This window comes from Scatophagus argus, chromosome 13 (assembly GCF_020382885.2).
Source record: "Scatophagus argus isolate fScaArg1 chromosome 13, fScaArg1.pri, whole genome shotgun sequence".
Classification (NCBI taxonomy): domain Eukaryota; kingdom Metazoa; phylum Chordata; class Actinopteri; family Scatophagidae; genus Scatophagus; species Scatophagus argus.
In genome coordinates, this window is record NC_058505.1 from 7,668,615 (window position 1) to 7,690,331 (window position 21,717).

Below are 21,717 nucleotides of genomic sequence, written 5' to 3' on the forward strand. Positions count from 1 at the left end.
GATTTTATTTTATTTTATTTATTTATTTATTTATTTTTTGTATATATATCCAACCAACAAAATATTCAATCTCCAATGATATAAAACAGGAAAAGGCAACAGATTTCCCACATATGAAAAACTGGAACGGATCTTAAAAACATTTTGGCATTTTGTCTTGATAAATGATACAAAAGATGTTCAGTAGCTGATTTTATGTGGAATGACTAATGATCAGTAAACATCAACATCAAAAAATGTCTGCACTTTCAGTGCTATAGCTAAAAAGAAAAAAAAATAATAAAGATATAAACTCAATATACTACTGCACCAAAGGGTCATTCACATTAAACAACAATCTTTATTACTTTGTCATGTCATATTGTATATTATTCTGGGGTATGTTGTTGTCATATACTGTACTTTGCTGCTACCACCACTCCATCACTCTTGATCATGATTTTACATTTTCACCCCTTTACCTATAGTTTTTTTTGTTTGTTTGTTTTTAATCTTTTTTACTTTTATATCACATACACTACTTTCTGTGTTTATCTAGCTTATCTCTGCTCTTGTGCTGCTGCAACACTTTGGGGATCAATAAAGCCTTATCTTATCTCAAGATGGCAGATTAGTCACAACATGATTTTATTAGATGACCACTAAATTCACTCGTGAACTTTTTGTTTACTTACCGTCTCTCAACCTAACCTGCTTTTTAGCTGTAGCCTGGCGGCTATTTGACAGTTAGGCCTGTCAATCATCCACAGAGCCCGCCCCCTAACGGCAGCAGGTTTCTGCTGTGTCACCCACAAACTGGACGCTCTGGACAATTTTACACATCAAGTACGTCTCTTATTTACCCGTTTAATTAACGTTTAAGTATTCTACTTTATTCATAAACAAATTCCGACGGTTTGTAACATAAATTCATGTTGAATACACTCTGGTAAAGAAGGTCTGAGAGCAGGTGTACGTCCGATAGCTCTCGCAAGCTTTGACAAATCGATGTTTATGTGACGGTTTGTTGCATTTTCACGCGGTTTGAAAGTGATTTAATTCAACTTAGCTGTTGTGTAACTGAGTCGGGAGATGACAGTAGATGAATCACGCGTCAGTGGGATTTGATAAGGACATTACATTACTACAAACAGGGATACGCTTTCACCTGTCGTGATGTAAATGCCGGACCTCCTCTGACTGACTGCAGGCAAATTTTGCTTGCTAACTTTACTGGAGCTTCTTTGGTCTCCTCACTGTGTCACCCAAACAAAATCATGGACCCATGTTTAAAAAAACAAAGAAAAAAAATGAAATTGTTTAATATTTATTTAAATATTCATCATTATCTTTTCGAAAGAGACTTAATCTAAGAGGGAAATTAATTTAAGTCATTACTATTTTTATGTTTACTTCCTTGTGGAACCAGTTTTGGCTTTTTTTTTTTTTTTTCTTTTTTCAGTCACATCCTGATTTATTTATTTATTTATTTTTTTATACTTTATGGTTTGGCATTATGAGGAGCACTGGTTCGTGAGCACATTTCTGAAATATCCCCCCAAATAGTCATAATCTCTCTCTCTCTCACTTAATGTGACATGCAGAATTTCCTCACTGCCCCACAATGGCCTCCTCTTCATCATCAGTTGGAGATAATCAACTGCAGAGGATAATCAGAGATCTGCACGGTAATTAAGCAGTTCACACTTTGAATAAACACCATCTCTTACAATGTGTCTTACAGTATATTTTGTATGTGTCAGGCAGCGTGTTTTGTAATGTGCACATGCATGCGTATCTACACAAGTAATGAGCCAGGAAATACAAAAAAAACCCCATTGAAATCTGCATACAGATCAGCCACAGATTTTCATCAGGAAGTTGTTTGTTGAAGATTTGTTGCCTTATATGTGCATGTAAGAACATAATTTGATATTTGTGTGTGTGTGTTTCTTAATAATGTTGTCACTGTTTTGTTTAGATGCTGTGTTAGAGTTGAGTAAAGAACATAAGGAATGTGGTGAACCCATAACTGATGACAGCGCCAACCTGCACAAGTTCTTCTATAAACTAGAATACCTGCTACAGGTAAAAAAAAACAAAGAAAACATTGTGTGCAATGAGTTCAGCCCAGGTGTTTCTAACATGCCCCCAAAGGGTTTACAAAACAAATGGCTTTTGTATGGTTGGTCATCTCATGTCATTTTCTTTTCTTGTGAAATACTGGAGTGTTGTAGGTTTTTTCAGAGAAGTTCCTTGTTGAACTGTCCAAACATTAAACATATCCATGCTGTGACATGTTTGTGACTCAGCAATGCTTTGCTGCAAAGGATAGCAAGTTAAAAGACCAATCGTCTACTCCAGTGATTCAGAAAATCTGGAGTTGTGTGCCTTTAAAATGAATCCCTCAAGAAGGTAAAATGGGGAGGAGGTTCATATATTAATTACAATCTGAACCAAATCCTCAGCCACATGCAGCTTTGTCAGACAGACTTGTTGTGCAGTCCACCTTTCTGAGGACATCATTGGGTGATGCAGTAACAAGGTGATATGTGTTCCTTTAGTTTGACCAGAAAGAGAAGACAACCTTTCTTGGTCAGAGGAAAGACTACTGGGATTACTTCTGCGAGTGCCTGATTAAGATCAAGGGAGCTAACGATGGCATCCGTTTTGTTAAGTCCATCCCTGAGGTAATCCTCCTCCGCCACACAAACACACAGTCACCCTCGGCCCTGCAACACACAAATACGCAGTGAGTGTATAACCATGTGACTAATCCTCTGCTCGTTCAGGTACAGTAAGACTCAGTGCTGCTAATTTGCTCGCTGCCTTGCAACTGTACCTGCTGCACTATACTGCTTCTTCCTCTCCTTCTGTTCTGGGAATTCATAGCGGTGAGCTTCATGCTGGAATAAACGTATTTAAATTAGCCCTAGCGTGTACTCCGTTTAATTTATAGGTTGTTGTTCTGTGTGTCTCATATTGAGTTTGTTCGTGCTTAAAAAACTTCGTATACAAGCCTTGTTGTGTCTTATAGGGCTTAAAAAAATTAACAACAGTACCTAAACCTAAAGGTATTCAATTCAGTACCATAGATGTCAAAGAGAGTCAGTAAATCCTCATATTGGAAGAGCTGAAACCGACGACTGTTTGGGTTTTTTTTTTGCTTGGAGAAGTCTTTGACAATACATTTACTGGTGTAAATTGTCTAATTCTTAATTTGATTAGTTGTTTCAGGTTTACTCTCTGAAAAGTTAGTCACTGATGATCAGTTACTGATGCCAACCCACTGTCTTTTTGTTGCTGATGATTTATATCTCACGAGGAGAAGCACATCACAAATTGAACTAAAACAATGAATCGATTATCAAAGTATTTGCTTATCAGTTTCCCTTTGATCAGTATTTGAATGATTTTCTGGCTCTAGTGTAGTACCATTGTTCTGTTTTCTAGGAAAAACCCTCATCATAAGTCAGCTGCATTTTAATGTGAAGGAGATGAATACTGAATAAGCATAACTGTAGCATTTTATGCTGATCGACGCTCATTAATTAACAAAGCATATCTGTGGTTTAAAGTTCGGACAAAGGTTTAAAAAGGTCTTTTTTTTTTTTAAAGTTGTGCAGTTTAATCAATATCAGCTGACTGCTAATTACTTGTTGAAAACCTTTAGTACTCATAATTAAGATATTACTTTTACTCTTCTTGTTTCTTGTCTGTCAGTCACTGACGCAAGTCTCCAGCTGGTGTCCTTCTGGTAGATCTGTGTGTCTGTTGTCTTACTTAAATCCCTCCATCTGCTGATGTATTGGAGAGTCTGGGCGCACAGACATTGTGCATTTAGGGCCTTTGCTGTGATGACCTTTAAACTTAGACATTCTTCAGTGTTTTGTGTCAGGACACGTTTTAACAAACCACAAATTTTATACTGGACTAATTTAGAGCCCGAGCTGGAATTAGTCCGTTTTGTTGGTCAACAGAAAAATAAACATCAGCAATTAAGATTTCATTTACTTTTCAAGTTTCAAACTCATACATTCCCTGGCTGCAGCTTGTCTGATGTGAGAATCTTTCTGCTGTTCGTTTTATCACTTTAAACCAAATATCTTTGGGTTTTGGGCAGTTTGTGGGGAAAAACAACAACCTTGAAGATTGAACCACGATCATCTTGAACCATGAAGCACAATAGACTTTTTTTTGCGGTTTTATGACTTTTTATAGGCTAAATAATAATCAACTAAGCGGGAAAATTATGGAGAGACTGACTGACAGTGAAAATGTCACTTTACATTCAGTAGTTTGACCTGTATGATACTTACTACACTGTGAGTGAGGTTGTGTGGTACTACACACCACAGTGAGGTAGTGTCTGTGTGTAAACGTACGCTAATTGGTATGTTTGTGTGTCCTCAGTTGAAAACATCACTGGGCAAAGGAAGGGCCTTCATTCGCTACTCGCTTGTTCACCAGCGTCTTGCTGACACACTGCAGCAGTGTCTTATAAACCAGAAGGTCACAAGGTCAGAGGACACACACGCACACACACGCGCACACATATGTACATACATACATATTCTTATACACTCTGTGTATCGGTCACTTTTGTGCCCTTCAGGTTACCCAGACATGTTTGACGTCCTCTGTTCTTTAGGAAGTGTGACTCTCGCTTCCTGATTTATGTCTTATTTCTGTTTTTTTTTCCAGAAAACGCAACAGCCACATAGTGAGATGTGAGTCGTGAGTCACATCTCACTTCCTCAGCTTTTGATCAGACCAAATCTCAATTTTGTTTTGTTTTTTATTATTGTAATTTATTTCTTATTTTATTTGACCAGGATATTGCTTTATGATTTACATTTGCTGGGAAAAATTGGACAGAAGATGAAGTTGATTCAGTCCAATACTATAGGCATGTGTGTGCATCAGCTCAGGTCAAGTAAGATATCACATGCTGACCGATCACACGCAGTCTGCAGAAACCCAGTTAGATTCTTTTACTGTAACAGTTAGTTTAACAGTTCAGCATTCAGTTTTGTAAATACACTTTCAGGCTGAGGGTCATGCAAGACGCTCAACACTGCGCTCATGTCTGTATGGTAAATATGAAGCTTCAGCCAGTAGCCAGCTAGCTTAGCTTAGCATAAAGAAAGCAAACAGGTGGAAACAGCTAGCCTGGTGCTGGTCAAAGGTACCAAAATCCACCCAAAATTGTCAAAACCGGCAGAGAGTTTTGCGAAGAGCTTCAGTGTGAGTCAGCTGTTCTTATTTGTTGGTGATTATGAATCAGTTTGGAAAAACAAAGGGTGAGAAACACCCCTAGCATCTGCAGCATATTTAATAGCTTTTATTTTTTTATTTTTTATACTTCAATTTATTCTTGTAATTTGTTTTATTGCTTTATCTTCTCGTGCAGTGACTGGTATTATGCCCGGAGTCCCTTTCTCAAGTCCCACCTCACTGCTGACATAATCAACCATCTTTATGAGCTCAACCAGATCCAGTTTGATGTGGCAGCCAGAGGTTATGACCTTGATGCGGATTGGCCAAACTTTGCGAGGTAACCAATGCCTACAATCATCTCTTTACACTTGTACAACTAAAGTAAAACAAACTTTAATATGGGTGATGTTTTGATGAAAAATTCTTAGTGAGGGTATTACTATAAGTTGATCAAAGATGTTAAAATGCAAATACACGCCAATATTCTGCTAGCTCACTCCCTCCCAGCATATGCAGTCAAAATACAGAAAAGTGCTGCAGAGGACAACCACTGTGGAGGGAGTGAACTTGTAGCTACTTATGGTGGTTAGGAGATGTTGAATGGAGTGACTTACCGACTGACCACTGCTCAGCGTGGCTGACAGTCAGAGCTTACCATCACTGAGCAGCTGCTGTTAGACGTTGGAAACACGAAGAGTCTGCTGGAGCTTTGATGGCCACTAGAAACACATTTGTGCCCCTTTATAAACATTTCTGTGTGGGACCTTTGTTGGAGCTGAGCTAGCGGCTCAGAAAGGCTGGGCAAGTCTCTGGTGTGTACTTGTCTGTGGAGGAGTGTCAGTAAGCGGCCACAGCCTTGCTGATTATCATGAGGGAAAGAATGCAGTAACGCAGTCCCAAATTGTTGACTCTGTCTGTCTGTTCCATGATGATTTAAAACAGTAGATAGTGTCTTGATCTGTTTTCATTTTTGCTCAGATTTTTTTTTTCTTTTTTTGGTGAGTAATGCCAATATTGACTCCAGCATTGTCGTGTTTCACCAAAGTAAAGCCATATAATTTAGTTCACAGCTCAAGAAACACATTTAATTGTGCAGTATTTGAAATAACACACTGATTTAGTGCAGTTAATGTAAAAGAAGCAATTTTGGATATTTCACAACTCGAACTGACACTTAATTACCTGATCTGACGATTTCTGCACATTAGCAGCTCTTTTTTTGTTCAAGTGTGTGTGTGTGTGTAAATGTGTGTTTGAGAGGGTGTGTGCTGACGGTGTGTGAGCTTCAGCCGCTGTTCCTCGTGTCATCACCTTTGCCAAAACTATTCACTTTCTTGTCATCAATTTTCGGTCACTCCACAGGCAGTGCAAACAATGTGCATTACACCATTTTGATTATTATTTAATTCTCACAATGTGAGGCTGATCACTTGTGGTTAAGAGGAGTGAGGATTTATCAGTCAGTGGAGCAGTCAATAAATTTGTTTCGTCAAAAATTAGAAATTATGAGAGGTCATGGGGCTTACAGTCATAAATGTGCATAAGAAAAATTACAAGATCACAAGATTAGCTGCTTATACATATATGAACATATGCACACATATAATACATACAATGCATGTTTTCCTCAGGCTAAGACCTGGCAGAGGCAGTAAAGATCATGTAATTCACAAATGCAGTTTTTCCCTCAAAGAGTATTGTATAGGATTACATTAGACACTACAGATGCAGTATGTATGATATGTTTTACAGCCTCTGTATTTTTTGTAGTTTCTTTTTTGCAAGCACTTGAGCACAAATATTTGTTCCTGCTTTTTTGCCACAAGTTTCCTGAATTCATTTGATACAACACCCACACAAAACCTCACACTATGTTTTTTCACCTGAATTACTTAATGGTTAAATAGAAACAGTTGCATCACTCTGAAAAGAGGTTATTGGACCTGAATTTGTCCGAACTCATGAGAAGTTTTAAGGTGTCAGTGCTTTGTTTTTAAAACATGCTTTTCAGCAAAGACAGGAAGTTTGCAAAAATTGCAATCAGGATTAGGGCAAGAAGGTACTTTCAATCACTTTCATTTAATTGATTGCATAAAGGCTGCATAAAGTAATAGTCATTGCACAAGAGGTCAGCTGAACTGAATTTAAATAAATCTTTCTATTTAAATTGCAGGAAAGTATAGTAGTAGTAGTAGTAGTGTAGTAGTATATCAGTTCTTTCAGTCATTAAAGTCAGCAGTTGTTTCCTCAAAATTCCTCTGAAAACCACCAACCGCTTATAGGTTTCATGCACTTTTGTGCCCTGCGTCATTTCCTGGATCTTTCTTAACAAGCTGAATTACTAGGGAGCAACGTACATGCTGTTTCCTGTGAACTAAAGTTCTTCTTTCATGTTAAGATTGTTGTCCTGTTTGTCTTATCCTAGCCTTATCTTCCTTTCATAATCAGATTTTAAATTATCTTAACATTGAGTGTCTCTTTATGTCATAGACGAACATTAGGCACTGCCTCATCAGCTTTCCTGTGGAAGCCTCCCAGTCGCAGCTCGAGCATCAACAGTCTTGTTAGCGGCTACTCACACTCACAGGTACACACCTGCGAATATACATACTCTATTTTGACAATCTTGCACAAACATTTTTATAAATGTGACTGTTTGAACTGTAATCCACTGACCAGAGCTGTCGTGTTCCATTCACTGACCAGGCACAGGAGTTTCTCCCAGCCCCAGACTTGAGCCACAGTCTCCTTGGTGAACTGGGGGAACTGGGGGAACCTTCTTGCAGTATTGCAGAGAACCTCCGCATTGAGCTCGACCAGTCTGAGCTCAGACAGCAAGAGCTTCTATTACAGGTTCAGGAGTTAGGCAAAGAGGCTGCTGAGCTGAGAAGTGTGGTTAAAGACCTTCAAGGCCAGCTATCAGCAGCTCAGACGTCCTCTGGCCACTTACTGTCTGTAGCAGTCCAAAGAAACCAAGAAACGGATAATCAAGAGAGAACAAATCAGCTTCAGACCTGTAGGGAAGCAGTAAACAGTGAACTTCAAGACAGACTCACAGCTGCTGAGAACAAAAATATGGAGCTTCTGTCTAAGCTGGACAAGGCTCTTAAAGAAAAAGGACAACAAACTGCTGACTACTGCGACTCAGCCTGGAAAATCCAGGAACTCCTGGATAAACTGAAGACAGCAGAGGAGGAGAGGTTGGAGGCAAAGAGAGAGGCTGAGGATAGGGCCAGGCACTCTGAGCGTCTGTCCCAGGAACTAAAACTCAGGGAAGAAGAGTTGAGGAACAGTGAGGAGAAACTGGCTGAAGTCAAAGCTGGTGCCCACGTGGAACGTGAGGATGCACTCAGGCGGCTGGAGGAGCTCCAAAGTGCAGTCAGTCGAATTCAGGGGGCGCTCACTTTGAAAGAGAAGGAGACGGGGAACTTGAGAGCCCAGCTTCAGGATCTACAAGCGTCACTGGAGTGCAGAGAACGGCAAGCAGAGGAGTTGAGGAAAAGACTGCAGGAGGAGAGGGAAGAGGAAGAGCAGAGAAGTAGCATGAGCTGTAGCCAGAATGAGGAACTCGAGCGTTGCCTCCTGGACGTTAGAAAAACTCTAAAAAACAGAGAGAAAGAGCTAGCCATTAGTTCTGAGAGAATCAAGCATTTAGAGGAGCAGGTGGAGAAGCTTAATATTGAGAAAGAAAGTCTGAGCTCTAGACTTGCTGATAATGAAGATGTTTCCTGTGATCAAACCGAGAACCTTGAGGACTACAAAACTCAATGCAGCAATCTCATGGAATTAAACTCTAAGCTAATCCAAACAGTCAAGGAGAGTGAGGGGAGTATTACAGAGCTGACTGAGAGCAGGGAAGCCTTGTTAGACCAGCTAACGTCATTGAGGGCCTCTGAGAAGCACCTAAAGGGCAGATTAGAGTCTGCAAAGATGTGTGTGGAAGATCGGGAGAAGAAGCTTCTGGATGAAAACCTGCATTTGGAGAAGATTCTCCAGAAGACGCTTGTCCAGAAGGAAGTATTGGATTCTCAGTTAAAGAAGCTGCAGCATGAAAATACTGAGCTTCTTGAGGTTCAGTCCAAGTTGAAGACACAAATAGCCACAGCTCAGCAGGAACTGGACTCACTCACTGCCAAAACTGCAATGTTGGACAAGAACCTCACAGTGTCCCAAAGAAGCCAAGCAGAATTACTTGAAAAACTCCAGGAAACTGAGGCTAAACTGAGAGACAAGACTGTTAAATGTGGACTTCTGCAAGCTAGAGCAGAGGAGCTGGAGAGCAGGACAGGGGAGCTGCATGATGAAAAAGGAGCTGCAGAGAGCAATGAAAAAATGCAAAAGCTTCATGACGAGCGAGAGACATCCTCAGTGGAAACCAAAGAGGCCCCGTTCAGGCTAGTTATAGCCGAGGCTCAACTAGAACTCAACCTAAGGGAGGTGCACCGACTCCAGGAAGAGGTCGTGGAGCTCAGGGCTCAGCTTCTAGCAGGAACTGAGGAGAGGATGAAAGTTCAGGCACTGCAGGAGGTGACAGAGTCATCCAGAGAAGACCTCCGTGTGTTAGCAGAGCAACTGAAAGCACAGGTGGAGGAGCTGAACCGCAGACACGTGGACGAGATTCTCAGATCCCGGGAGCGAGAGGAGGCTCTTATCCGGGAGCGTGACGGTGAGGCTCAGGCTCGAGCAGGTCTGGCTGCAGAAGTGACGGCCTCCAGAGAGGAACTCAATAAACTGAAGCTGCGTTACGAAGCGTTGTGTTTGGAGAACAGTGAGTCCAGGGAGGCCCTTCATAGAGCCAACACTGAAACGGCTGAACTCGGTGTACATGTGTGTATGCTAACTGCTGAGAATGAAGAGGCTCGCCTCCGCTGGGAGGGCCTGTCGACAAGGTTGCAAGAGCTGGAGGAAGAGGCATCTCGGGAGGCAGAGAGGCTGAATACCTGCATAGAGCGGCTTCGTCAGGAGAACAGCCGACTGCTCGATCAGCTCCGTGACAAAGAGGGGTCGTTGGCAACCAAGCAGGAGCTGCAGGAAGAGCTGAAAAAGGACCAGCAGGAGGCCAAAGCTGTGCAGGAGAAGAACCAGGAGGAGATTCAGGGCCTTCGCTTCCAGCTCAGCAGCCAAGCCATGAGCTATGGCAACCAGCTCCAGGTCAGTCACAAAAGTTCAGCTCAAGAAATGTAGTTTGCTTCAGTGTGTTTACTCTTTCTTGAACTTAATGGAAATGAAAAATCAGGGTTTTCATTATTAAGCCATGGGATTAGAGAAACCTGATTTCTTTTGGAGATTGCTCATTTCACTCCGTGATAACCCGGTTTGTAACTGGCTTTCTACATCTATGCATGTGCATGACAAAGACTTCAAAAAGGGAAAGTAATTGAGTGACTCCATGAAAGGAAAAGCTATTGTATTGTATGATGCTTTCTCATATTTTAAACAATTTCATCCAAACGCCTGGCTGTTGCTGAGTAAAAGCTATTCTGTGGAGAAATCTGATTACTGACCTGCTGCATGTATACATGGGCTGAATCCAAATGTCTGGACTTCACCGCTCGTGCAGACTCGTGGACTTTGTGGGCGCGTTCCCAGGAAGTCTGTGAGTACTGAGGACTGTCCAAGCCCACATTTCGTCCAGTTCACAAAGGTCCTCAAGCAGACTTTCTGCAGAATTCCAGAAAGTCCGCTTGGGGTGCAGACTTCACCAGACTTCACTCATATAATTACCTACAATTCATTGCAACAAGGATATAATAGTTTTTCCAATTGCCCATAAAAAAACAGATTTTTTTATTCTGTTAAAATTTACTTGAATCTTGTAGACCAGAATGAATTTTATTCTTGTTGCATTTGGGTCTGTGTATCAGCAGCTTATGTGGCCTTGAGGTCTCGTACACTCGCAGACTTTACAGGATGACAGGAAACGTGGCACCGTACATCTAGAAGATATCGACATTTGTATTCAGCCACGGTCTCAGTGCAGCTAGGCACCTTCTCCGATTACCTGTTACCTGATTTCTCTGAACCCTGGTTACTTAGGTGCATCTGAAGATACTGCTTGATTTATTTGTTTTTTATGTTAGCATTATCAGCAAATCAGTTGATGAATGTGTGGTATGTATTCTCACCCAGACCATCAATCAGGAGTTACAGGAAGTGAAATTACAGCTGAGGACTGAGCATGAGAAAGCGGTCGAGTGGGAGAACAAAGTGACGCAGCTGGAGGTGAGAGGATTCTGATTCCAGATCTGCCTTAAAAAAGTTTGATGCTCCATAATAAGCAAATTATTCTGGTACTTGTAATCACTGAAGCAGTCGAGATATGTTTCAGATCATGACTGGAGAGTTGGCATAGTGTTACTACACTGTGAGTTGTTTTAAGCAAACGAATGAAACTGTTAAATGACAAAATGCATACATGTGCAGGTTTACCAGTATTTGTGTGTCGTGCATTGATAAGTGAAAGCACAAATTAAAGTTGCATGGGAATTGAAGTAATCATAACATTATGGTCACAGGCATAATTCACAAAGAACCAGAAATAATGTCTTGCTTTGCTTTGCTTTGCTGTGCTGACTGCAGGCTGAGAATCAGAGATATTGCCAACAGATTGAGGAGAAAAACATCCAGATGGCCGAGACTGAAAATCTCATCCAGCAGAAAGAAGACGAGATAATCCATCTGAAAGGGAATTTATCAAGGTGAGGTACAGTATTCATAATCACACATTCTGGACCATATTAGAGCTCTGTGAAAAAATGTTTTTAATCTTGTGTTTTTTGTTTTTTTTTTTATCATGGGTGAATGTTTTTACTTAGTCTTGTTCTTTAACGTTCAAGCCTAAAAATAACAACTGCGTGGGCACAGTCAAAGACACCTGTGAATCTTCATGCTTTTTGGACATACGGCAAATTATCCTGTGTTTGTGTATATGTATGCAGGTCTGAGGATGGTTTAGCAGCAGCTCAGCGGGCCTCTCAGGAGATGAGTGAAAATCTACAGAGGGTCACAAAGGACAAACAGAGCTTTGCTCTTAAAACAGCTGCTGAACTTGATGATCTTTACCGCACCAAAATCAATTTGGAGGAAAGGCTTGTAGAACTGATCAGGTATAAGCTTGGATTTCCTCTGATCTATCATTGAATTCTGTGTCTATTTTTCTTTTTGTTAGAGAGTTTAATTTCATTTTAAAATACGCAGAGTGGGATTGAGACATAATTTCTAGAGACAAGAATTTCCCTTCAGGGATAAATAAAGGAATTCTGATTCTGATTCCCAGATTTGTTGCGTAATGTTTTTGTGGTTTTGTTTCCACGTGTCTGCAAAACCCACCCAGATCTTGCTATCTTCATCATACCATGTGATTTTATTGCACATACAAACACGATGAGCAATGTTTCTCTTCTACAGGGAGAAGGATGCACTGTGGCAGAAGACCGATGCCCTGGAGTTTGAGCAGAAACTGCGAGATGAAGAGACGGAGAGGGATGTCAACTACTGTCTGGGCTGCCACAGTCAGTTCAACTGGTGGCTCCGCAAGTACACCTGCAGGTCAGCTGGTCCTCTGTTTCCTATAAGAATGTACACATAACGTTAACACATCAAGAGCTGTTGCCCCACCACTTTACACCTACTTTGTTTCTCAAAAGGCTGTCACTCACTCAAAACACACATAAGCCAAAAAACAGACAAATGTGTCACCCCACCAAAATGACTTTGTGATTGTGTAGGTACTTACAGTCAAAAATCGAAAATGAATTGAGACACTGAAGCCCAATGACATTTTGCTTCTGTGTTTCACTTCCTTCTAGTCAAGTAACTTGTACCACCCAATGGTACAGTTAGGCCCTGAAATATTTTGACAGTGTGACACAATCTTCATGATTTGGGCTCTGCATGCCACCACATTGGATTTGAAATGAATGCAACTGAACTGAGATGCAATTGACTCTCAGGTTTAATACAAGGAGCTGAACAAAAATATCCTATGAAACAATTAAGAATTGCAACCATTTTTATACAAATTCTCCTCTTTTCAGAAGTAATTGGACAAATTAACATTACCGTAAATAAAATGTTCATTTTTAATACTTTGTTGAGAATCCTTTGCAGGCAATGATTGCCTGAAGTCTGGCATCCATGGACATCTCCAAATGCTGGGTTTCCTCATTTGTGATGCTTTGCCAGGCCTTTTCTGCAGCTGTCTTCAGTTGTTGCTTGTTTGTGGGTCTTTCTGCCTTAACTTTTGTCTTAAGCAAGTGAAATGCATTCTTGATTGTGTTGAGATCTGGTGATTAACTCAGCCATTGCAGAATATTTCTTTTATTTGCCTTAAAAAAACTCCTGGGTTGTATTTGCAGTATGTTTTGGGTCATTATCCATCTGTACTGTGAAGTTCCATCCAATCAAGTGTGCTGCACTTGGCTGAAACTCAGCAGAAAGTATATCCCTATACTCTTCAGAATTCACCCGACTGCTTCTGGCTTCTGTCAATAAACACTAGTGACCCAGTGCCTCTGGAAGCCATGCATGGCCATGCCATCACACTGCCTCCTCCATGTTTTACAGAAGATGTGGTGTGCTTTGGATCATGAGCCGTTCCAGGTCTTCTCCATGCTTTCTTCTTCCCATCATTCTGGTACAGGTTGAAAGAATGCTGTTCCAGAACTGGGCTGGGCTTCTTTTGACGTTTTTTTGGCTTTTCTATTTTTGAGACTGATCAATAGTTTGTACCTTGTGGTGAACCCCCTATATTTGCTCTCAAATAAAATATATAAGAGAAGCAGTTCTTAAAGTCTTGAACAGCAACAAATGCATATAATGTTGTGAAAAGATGAGCTGTGAATTTGAGATTTTCAGTCTTTCGAGAACCGTGATTGACAAAAACTTTAAACAAAGCAGCGGTAAAAAGGAACAACATAGCATTGCTTTCTGCAAAATAAAATGTAGGTTTCACAATGCAGTACATCAGTTTGACCCTCTTGTTGCCTTGAGATTTTATTTTTTCTTTTGTTTTGGACAATTAGGCTCCTCTGAAGGTGCAGTTAGAGACCTGTCGTTCATCAGCACTGCTGTAGGGATTCTCAGAACAGGAACTGCTGGCTATTCTAGTATCTAGTAACAAACTTTGGATGTTGTGACTTTCTGTAAAATCTTACCTCCTCAGGCATCTTAAATGCACTTTCATCAGTGGAATTTTCCTGACAAATATAATGTCATATATTTTCTGGTGTGCATGGGTCGTATTTTTGTCCTTTTTAGAGAAAAAAAAATGTAGGCACTGATTTCAAACATTCTCAATAAAAAAAAAAAAAACTGAATTACATGCTAATTTCTCTCTACACTCTAATATCGTGCATTCAAAATTAAAAGCATTTTGTGCTGAATTGATCTATCTCTATGTCACATCTATTCCCAGACTGTGTGGGCGTCCCTTCTGCTACTACTGCTGCAGTAACACAGTGAGCACCCAGCAGGGCGGCAACAGGGAGCGCTGCTGCACACACTGTTACAGCCAGCACTGTGCAGTGGTTGAGCGCCACCCACAGGAAGAAGTGACGACCAGCACGCCGGGGACGCCTTTTGGTCGTTTGCTGCAAGCTGGGAGAGCTGTGAGCAGTGCTTTAGGTATCAAACACACACACACACACAGATGTAATGTGTCAGTAGTATTTTTGGATTTGCTTTAGACTGCAGTCATGTAGCTGATGTGTACCTTTTAGGAGCTGATGAAGGTGCCAAGCAAGACGATTGTGTTTTTGACATCATCACAGAGGAGGAGGTGAGCGGAGTGTACGACAGTGACTCCCTCTCTTTTGCCACCGCCTGCTCTCCCGGGCACAGACAGCAGGGGGCAGCACAACTGTAAGTATCTAATATTTATTCAGCCACAGGGGAGTCAGGGCTGTAATTGAGATTATAATCTACAGTTTGAGAGGTTAATAGCAACCGCAAAAAGAGATTTTTTGCCTTCTTCACAGCATGTCATCTTCAAAACAGTCTGAATGTAATTTTTCAGGCCATCACGCTCAGATGATTTATTATATAAATTGAAAAAATGGAAATAAATACAAATACTAGAAATAAAACAATATTTTTTGTTTTCTGCTTTAACAGTTTTCTGTGTACATTGAAAAGCACATTTTGCCGTATTTGCACGTGACATTATTATGATTCACTTATTTTGTTCTACTTTATTTAGTTTTAATAACGATGGACATAATTAGATCTTTTGACACTGAAAGTTATCCTGCACAAATTGATCTGACGTGTATAAAAAAAACCTTTCTAGAAACAGCAGCACCAGTGCAGGAGACATGACATCAGAAGATACTGAAGACCTCATTGCTGCAGTGCAGGATGCTGAGCTCTGCCTGCTGAAGTCGGGAGAACTCACGTAAGTTTCACACACAGTGAAAGTTACTCTCCAAAACTAAGTGTGGATCTGTTGTGTTTAGATGTTGATGTCGTCACAAGGTTAGACCTGAAACTTTCAGAGGAAGTTTCTCATGTGCTCTCTGGTAAAAACCTCAAATGGGAAGTGAAACATGAAACCCTATGTGGTGGGGCAGTGTTCCTAAATGTTACTCGGTGTCTGTTGTGGGACCTCTGCTTTGCTTTTCTTGTGATTAAGAGCAGGTTTGTTAAGAGATGAAGAAAGCTTTAAGGCCTCATGTCAGCAGACGTCCTGTTGAGCAAAACTCAAAATCTTAGTACCCAAAACGAGAATATGCTGAGAATTTTTAAAGGGGAACTCCATCGATTTTACACATCAGAGTCTGTTTACGGGACTGAGGAACTACTACTGTGTGCATGATAAAACTTATAGCCTTTTGTGTGCCAGAAAATATGCAGCATGACTGCCACAGTTTGCCAAAACATATTTAACAATCTTAAAATGTCTAATTTTAATTGAGCAAAACCGGAAGATATTCAGTTTACATGACAGCAGATTATCCTATCTGTGAAGCTACAACCACACAAACACCATCAATATCAGAACAACACCTCATTATCTTCTCAGCTCTCCTAAGAAATATCAAACTTCATAGAAACTCAGCAACCCGATTCCTTTAGTACTTCATAATGCCAACATGTTATTAGAAATTAATTGTCCTATGCAATACAGTAGACCTGAAACAGTTTGTTGATCTATTAGTCAGTAACTTGCTGTTTTAAGGAGACTTCTGTGGTAGTGACCTGAACAGCACAGCACAATAACACACAAGAAGAGGGAACTTCATTAATCAGCCAAAAATGACTTGCTCCAACAAAAAATAAATAAAAAGACAAATCTGACACATAACATTTAGATAAACAGCAGAAACATGATCAAACAAAAAAGCTACCCGTTGTTATAGGTACGTACCTGATCTATTTATAAGGTTTTTACAGCAGTGAGGACCTGCAGCGCAGCAATATTGTGAGCTTCATTGTAACCTTTTTTTTGTTTTTTTGCTGTGCTGTAGGCTCTCTGTCCCCTTCACAGTGGAGGACATCTCAGGATTTGGGGACAGCTCCCATGAGCTCTTCATCAAGTCCAGCTGTTACAGCACCATCCCCATCACCGTGAGCAGTCCTGGTCCTACTGTCACCTGGACGTTCACATCTGAGCCGAAGAGCATCTCCTTCAGTGTGGTCTACAGGGAGAGTGCAAAGACGCCACTGGAGCAGGCCAAGGTGAGGCTCCACTGAATGTATAAATGAGAGCACGCATACATCATACCTCCTCTTAGGGATGGATGGATCAGATTGAGTTGAATGAATGGAGCACAGTGAGGAGCAAACACTGTTTTCCCTCACAGTGAAAGGAAAAATGAGTCAGAACAGGATTAATGTGTGTCACGGATCAGTGACAACACATGTGGTGAAAGCTCTACAGCCTTTCAGCCCGGAGGGGTTGTTCTGCGATGTGAGATTAATGGGTTAGCGAGGTATGTTGAACCGGTAGCCGGGGTTTTCAATCTCGTGAAGGTGGCTTTCTTTTAAAATGGTTAGCCCACTGTGGTGACTCATGCTGTATGCCTAACCTGGCCAAGGTTATATTCAGAGTTTCAGATTAAAATTGGCTATAATCATTGCTTCCTTTTCACTAATCGTTTTCCTGTCTATATTTTTTATGAGCAATATAGATTGGAGAACACAGTGACAGATCAATTATGACGTCGTTATTATTTTGGCCACCATTTAATAGAAGCATTAAACAGCAGCAACGAGATGGTGATGATAATGTGCTTAGCATGTTCACTTGACATGACACCTGAGAAGCAAAGTCCATTAATTTTGACTGTGATGTAAACAAGGAGTCCACTTCCCTTCAACCTGCTCATCAGGTACAACTGCTTGATCCGCGATGTTGTGACGGAGTCGGGTCTCTCTGCAGATGTTGTCACAGCAGTCTCTGATTTTTCCATTTCTTGGCCAGCTCTGTTGGATCTTGAAGTAAGAGGTCTGTGACTTCATTGTCCTGCAACTGGGCATTAGCTGGAACAGATTTAAGTCCAAGGTGAGCTAGCATGGCTCCCATTGTGGATCTCTTTCCTCTTCTCTCAGGGCAGTCCAGCTTTTCTGGTTGAATGGTCAAAAGGTGCTGTAGGCAGTGATCATCCCAAAAAAATCTGCTGCTCTTAATCCAAATCTGTGCCTCCTCCTCCAATGGAGTGTGTTTCTCTCACTGGTAATCCATGTTTCAGACATAAAGCCGAAAAATAGCAGATCTAAACAGAAATTTTCAAGTTTCAAGGAACAATAAGGAATTCAAAAGGAATTGGATTCAATAAGCAAATTCTGAACTGAATTTGGGTTAGATGAAATGCTATCGATCGCCATCTCTACCCCATCCACACCTTTCAGACTTTACCTGATTTATGCAGACATATCGTATTACTTTACTGTATGTCTAAATGTCTAACAAGGTGTCTGTCCACAGGTCTTGATCCCCCTGACTCGCTGTAACTCCCACAAAGAGACCATCCAGGGGGAACTTAAAGTCAGAAACCCCGGAGAATACATTCTCATCTTTGACAACTCTTTCTCCAGGTCAGTGACTCTTTGTCTTTTGCGAGGGGCTTTGCGTGTGTCTTAAAAATCCAGTTTACTATTCACCACGAATGGATATATTTGTATAGGCCTCAAAGCTAAACAGGAAGGAAGGGGCAACAGCAAACATTGATTTGTCTTTGGTGTTGCTCAGGTTCATCTCAAAGAAAGTGCTGTATCATCTGAGTCTAGACAAGCCTGTGGTCTGCGATGGAACTGACCTCCTCTGAGCGCAACAGGAAGGAGGAGAAGGAGGTGTAAAATTGACTTTCCTAACATTTGGGGCATTTAAGCTCTTGTGCATGGGAGTGTACTGACGTTCATCGAGCTCAGTGAAAGGTTATGGCATTTTAAAAACATCTCTCTCAGCTGGCTGGTTGATCACGAGGTGTTGCACGTCAGATGAATTCTGATCATGCATAAGCTGAACAATGGAGTAAAACAATGTTAAACTGTTGAATTTGAGCACGCACTACCTTTGATTAAAGCTTGACGTTTAAATGTAGCATTAAGAGGATCAAATTTCACTCCTACTGCAGGTAACTGGTAGATTGTTGAGTGTATTTGAATGTGGAGAACTTGTGTGCACATACTGGTTTCCTACAGATGTTTTATTACTGCATCCCTGCAGGTGTAAAGCTGCTTTTTTTTTGCTTCAGCCTGAGTTGTAGTTGATAAATCACGTTTATTTCTCGTTATGTGCTTCATCTCATAAAGTGAGACTACCAGTGGGATTAATGTGCTTTCTACACAGTGACATGAGTCCAATCTCACTAGGAGAGGGTGATGCAGTCAAAATGCTCTATCACAGTGTATTTAATCTGTGCTATCATTAGATACCATGGTTTAACAAAGTTCACAGAAAACCAATTGAGAAAGTGCTGATGGATAAAATAACCAGCCAGAAACGTCTGTTTTTGATTTATCTAGTGAAACAAATACATGAAAAATAAACATTGATGCAAAAAAAAAAAAGAAAACAAAAAAATATAACACTGCCATCACGTAAATATAACATTGCCATAAATCATATTGTGCTTACCGACATAGACAACATTAACCATAATGGCCTAATACACCCAGAGATATTAAAGAGAGGAGCTGCACAGTATAAATCATCACTCAACCCTGTTTTGCACAAACATTACGTGAAAGAGACAAGATAAGAAACAAGGTGTAAACTGATGTTAACAATAATTTTACACTGATAAATTGTGTTGTTTTAGCAACCCAGTCTACTTGAACCTTAACAGATTTTGTTTGCTAGCTGAAATGTACCATTAGCAAACCATTTGATGTGTAACTCTTTAGATTGGTGAGTTGATATCATGCTGTCGTAGGATCACCCTTTATTGGTTGAGAAACTATTTGTTTTCAAGGTGAAGTTCAGAGTCACGCAGTACATATACTGTACAGCATCTCCGAGACTGTTGCCTTTTCAGCTGTCGGAAATGCACAAAAGCACAATTCATCTGTTGTGCTGCAGTCCCAATGAAGTGTGACAGGAAAAAAACTGCGATTAAGCCTCTGCATCATTTGGTTTTAATTGATCTTTGGGACACGGGCTTTTACTCAGTGCAGTTTCTGATGATTGCAGTTGAAGATGGGAGGTCAGCATTTCTATGCATGCAAACACTAAGAATGTGCACATTTCCCCAACTCGACCATCAAAAGCAGAAATAGGGAGCGCACATCAAAATGCTTCAGTGATTTAAATACTACAGTTTTTACTTTACGTCTGACTCGAATTGTAACTCATGTTTTAATGATTTTTTGTTAAGTTTAGTGAAGCTGTGACATTTTTCCTTAAGATACTGAGACTAAGACTTCATCATCTAAGACTTTAGATGAAGAAATGTTCTGTGCTTTTTTAAAATTGTTGATGGAGTGCTTTTTTAGATCGATGTTTGAATCTCAGAGTGTGTCAGATGGAAAAGGTTTAAATCTCTGCGCACAGCCTTCAAATCATACAAGTCCAAAAATACCTTCTTTTTTATTTACTTCAAGTTGTCTCATATGGACCTTTTTATATGAAGGCTTTAAAGTTGAGTTCCTTTTCTCAATCCCCGGTTGTTTTTTGATTATACTGGCTTTAAGATACTGAAACACTGCTTTGCCATTCAGAAGAGAATTTACAAATTCTAGAAAGTCTTCCACTGTTTGAAAAACATTTTGTAAATTTCATTTTGAACATAACATGAGGACTCAAATTAGAAAAAAAATACAAGTGACATTTTTATACATAAGAATAAGAGGAGTGATATATTGCCAAATATATTTGAAAAATATATATTTGTCTAGTTTGTTTCTATTGAAGACATTGCGACATAACAGTTGTGTAATGCACTTTGAAAGGGCTTTTTGTCAGTCTGTAATCCCATGAGCCTTTGTGCCAGTTAGTGAATGTTTTTTCTTTTTCTTTTCATTTATATCTGGAGAGTGTGTGACATAGATGTTTACTGCTGGATTTGTCAGAGGGAAGCTGTCGCTCTTTGATTTAACCTGTAAATGATTGTTGACAAATGTTTTACTGAAATGTAATTTGCATACTAAAGATTTACAGTAGAATCAATTTAAGATTGTGGACAAATAAATAAGGATTGTGTGGTAACTCCTAGTGTTTGCTGGTTGATATACTTTATCTGCGGCATATCACATTCACACTTTTGTCCTCTGGGTAACACACAGATCCACGTTGTTTATGAGTGATATAATGTGATTTATAATTTCACTTTCTGGCTGCAAAATCTCAACAACTGTTGGATGGATTGCTGTTAAATCCGGTACATGTGGCCCCTCAGGAGGAGTTCTAACAGCGTTGGTGATCTCCTAACTCTTCACCTAGACGTTCAGCCTCGCTGTGTGCGAGTATGTTTGGGGCTAATTAGTGAACGCTAGCATTCTGACACACTAAACTAATAGGGTCAACATGGACAACATTATATCTGCTGAACAGCAGCATGCCAGAATTACCACTGAGGGCACATTATAGTTACATGTCAATGTCTGTCAAATTGGAAGTGTCGTAATTCCGGGTTTCTGCCTTGTAAATAGCATTCACATCAGCATACAAGTCGTGAAGGCTCCAAAATATCCATCTTGGCTCAAAGCAAACAAATATGGATGGCTGACACCATCCAAAAAATGCAGCTAAAGGCAAATTAAATGTGTGTCAGCTTTTGAAAGTCAGTGCCAATTAAAGCTGACAAACAGACAGCGAAATGTCTTTCTGAAGATTTAATACACTGTTCGTTCTTCATGATGTTTTTGGAGCCGTTTCACCAGCATCCACATGTTGTTTTATTGTTTTTCAGCTGTGAGCAGCTTTGTGGAATAATAACAATAACACATAATCAAACCCTGCTTAGATTTAATATGTGTTTATGTAGTATTTAGGAAGGAGCAAATGTTTTCAACTGAGCTTTGATTATTGCAGGTCTGTGTGTGTGTGTGTGTGTGCCTGCGTGCAAAAGGTATTGTTCT

At 40.3% G+C, this 21,717-nt stretch overlaps 1 protein-coding gene across 1 annotated transcript; it reads left to right on the top strand.

Annotated features, from left to right (window-relative positions):
- Positions 1 to 675: 675 nt before the first annotated feature.
- LOC124069547 (FYVE and coiled-coil domain-containing protein 1-like) lies at positions 676 to 20,845 on the top strand. Its single transcript, XM_046408785.1, has 18 exons — positions 676 to 825; positions 1,584 to 1,667; positions 1,961 to 2,067; positions 2,544 to 2,669; positions 4,393 to 4,499; positions 5,393 to 5,536; positions 7,690 to 7,786; positions 7,906 to 10,350; positions 11,329 to 11,421; positions 11,779 to 11,897; positions 12,138 to 12,305; positions 12,607 to 12,747; positions 14,615 to 14,823; positions 14,919 to 15,060; positions 15,488 to 15,592; positions 16,665 to 16,875; positions 18,125 to 18,234; positions 18,389 to 20,845. The coding sequence occupies exons 2-18, from the start codon at positions 1,604 to 1,606 to the stop codon at positions 18,462 to 18,464; spliced, it is 4,464 nt and encodes a 1,487-aa protein (XP_046264741.1). The 5' UTR covers positions 676 to 825; positions 1,584 to 1,603; the 3' UTR covers positions 18,465 to 20,845.
- The last annotated feature ends 872 nt before the right edge of the window (positions 20,846 to 21,717 follow it).

Bases quoted from the DNA above. Each gene is read 5' to 3' on its own strand.
- LOC124069547 (XM_046408785.1), top strand. From the start codon at position 1,604: ATGGCCTCCTCTTCATCATCAGTTGGAGATAATCAACTGCAGAGGATA. The intron at 7,787-7,905 runs GTACACACCTGC...TTCACTGACCAG, and splicing joins GCGGCTACTCACACTCACAG to GCACAGGAGTTTCTCCCAGC. The intron at 11,898-12,137 runs GTGAGGTACAGT...ATATGTATGCAG, and splicing joins CTGAAAGGGAATTTATCAAG to GTCTGAGGATGGTTTAGCAG.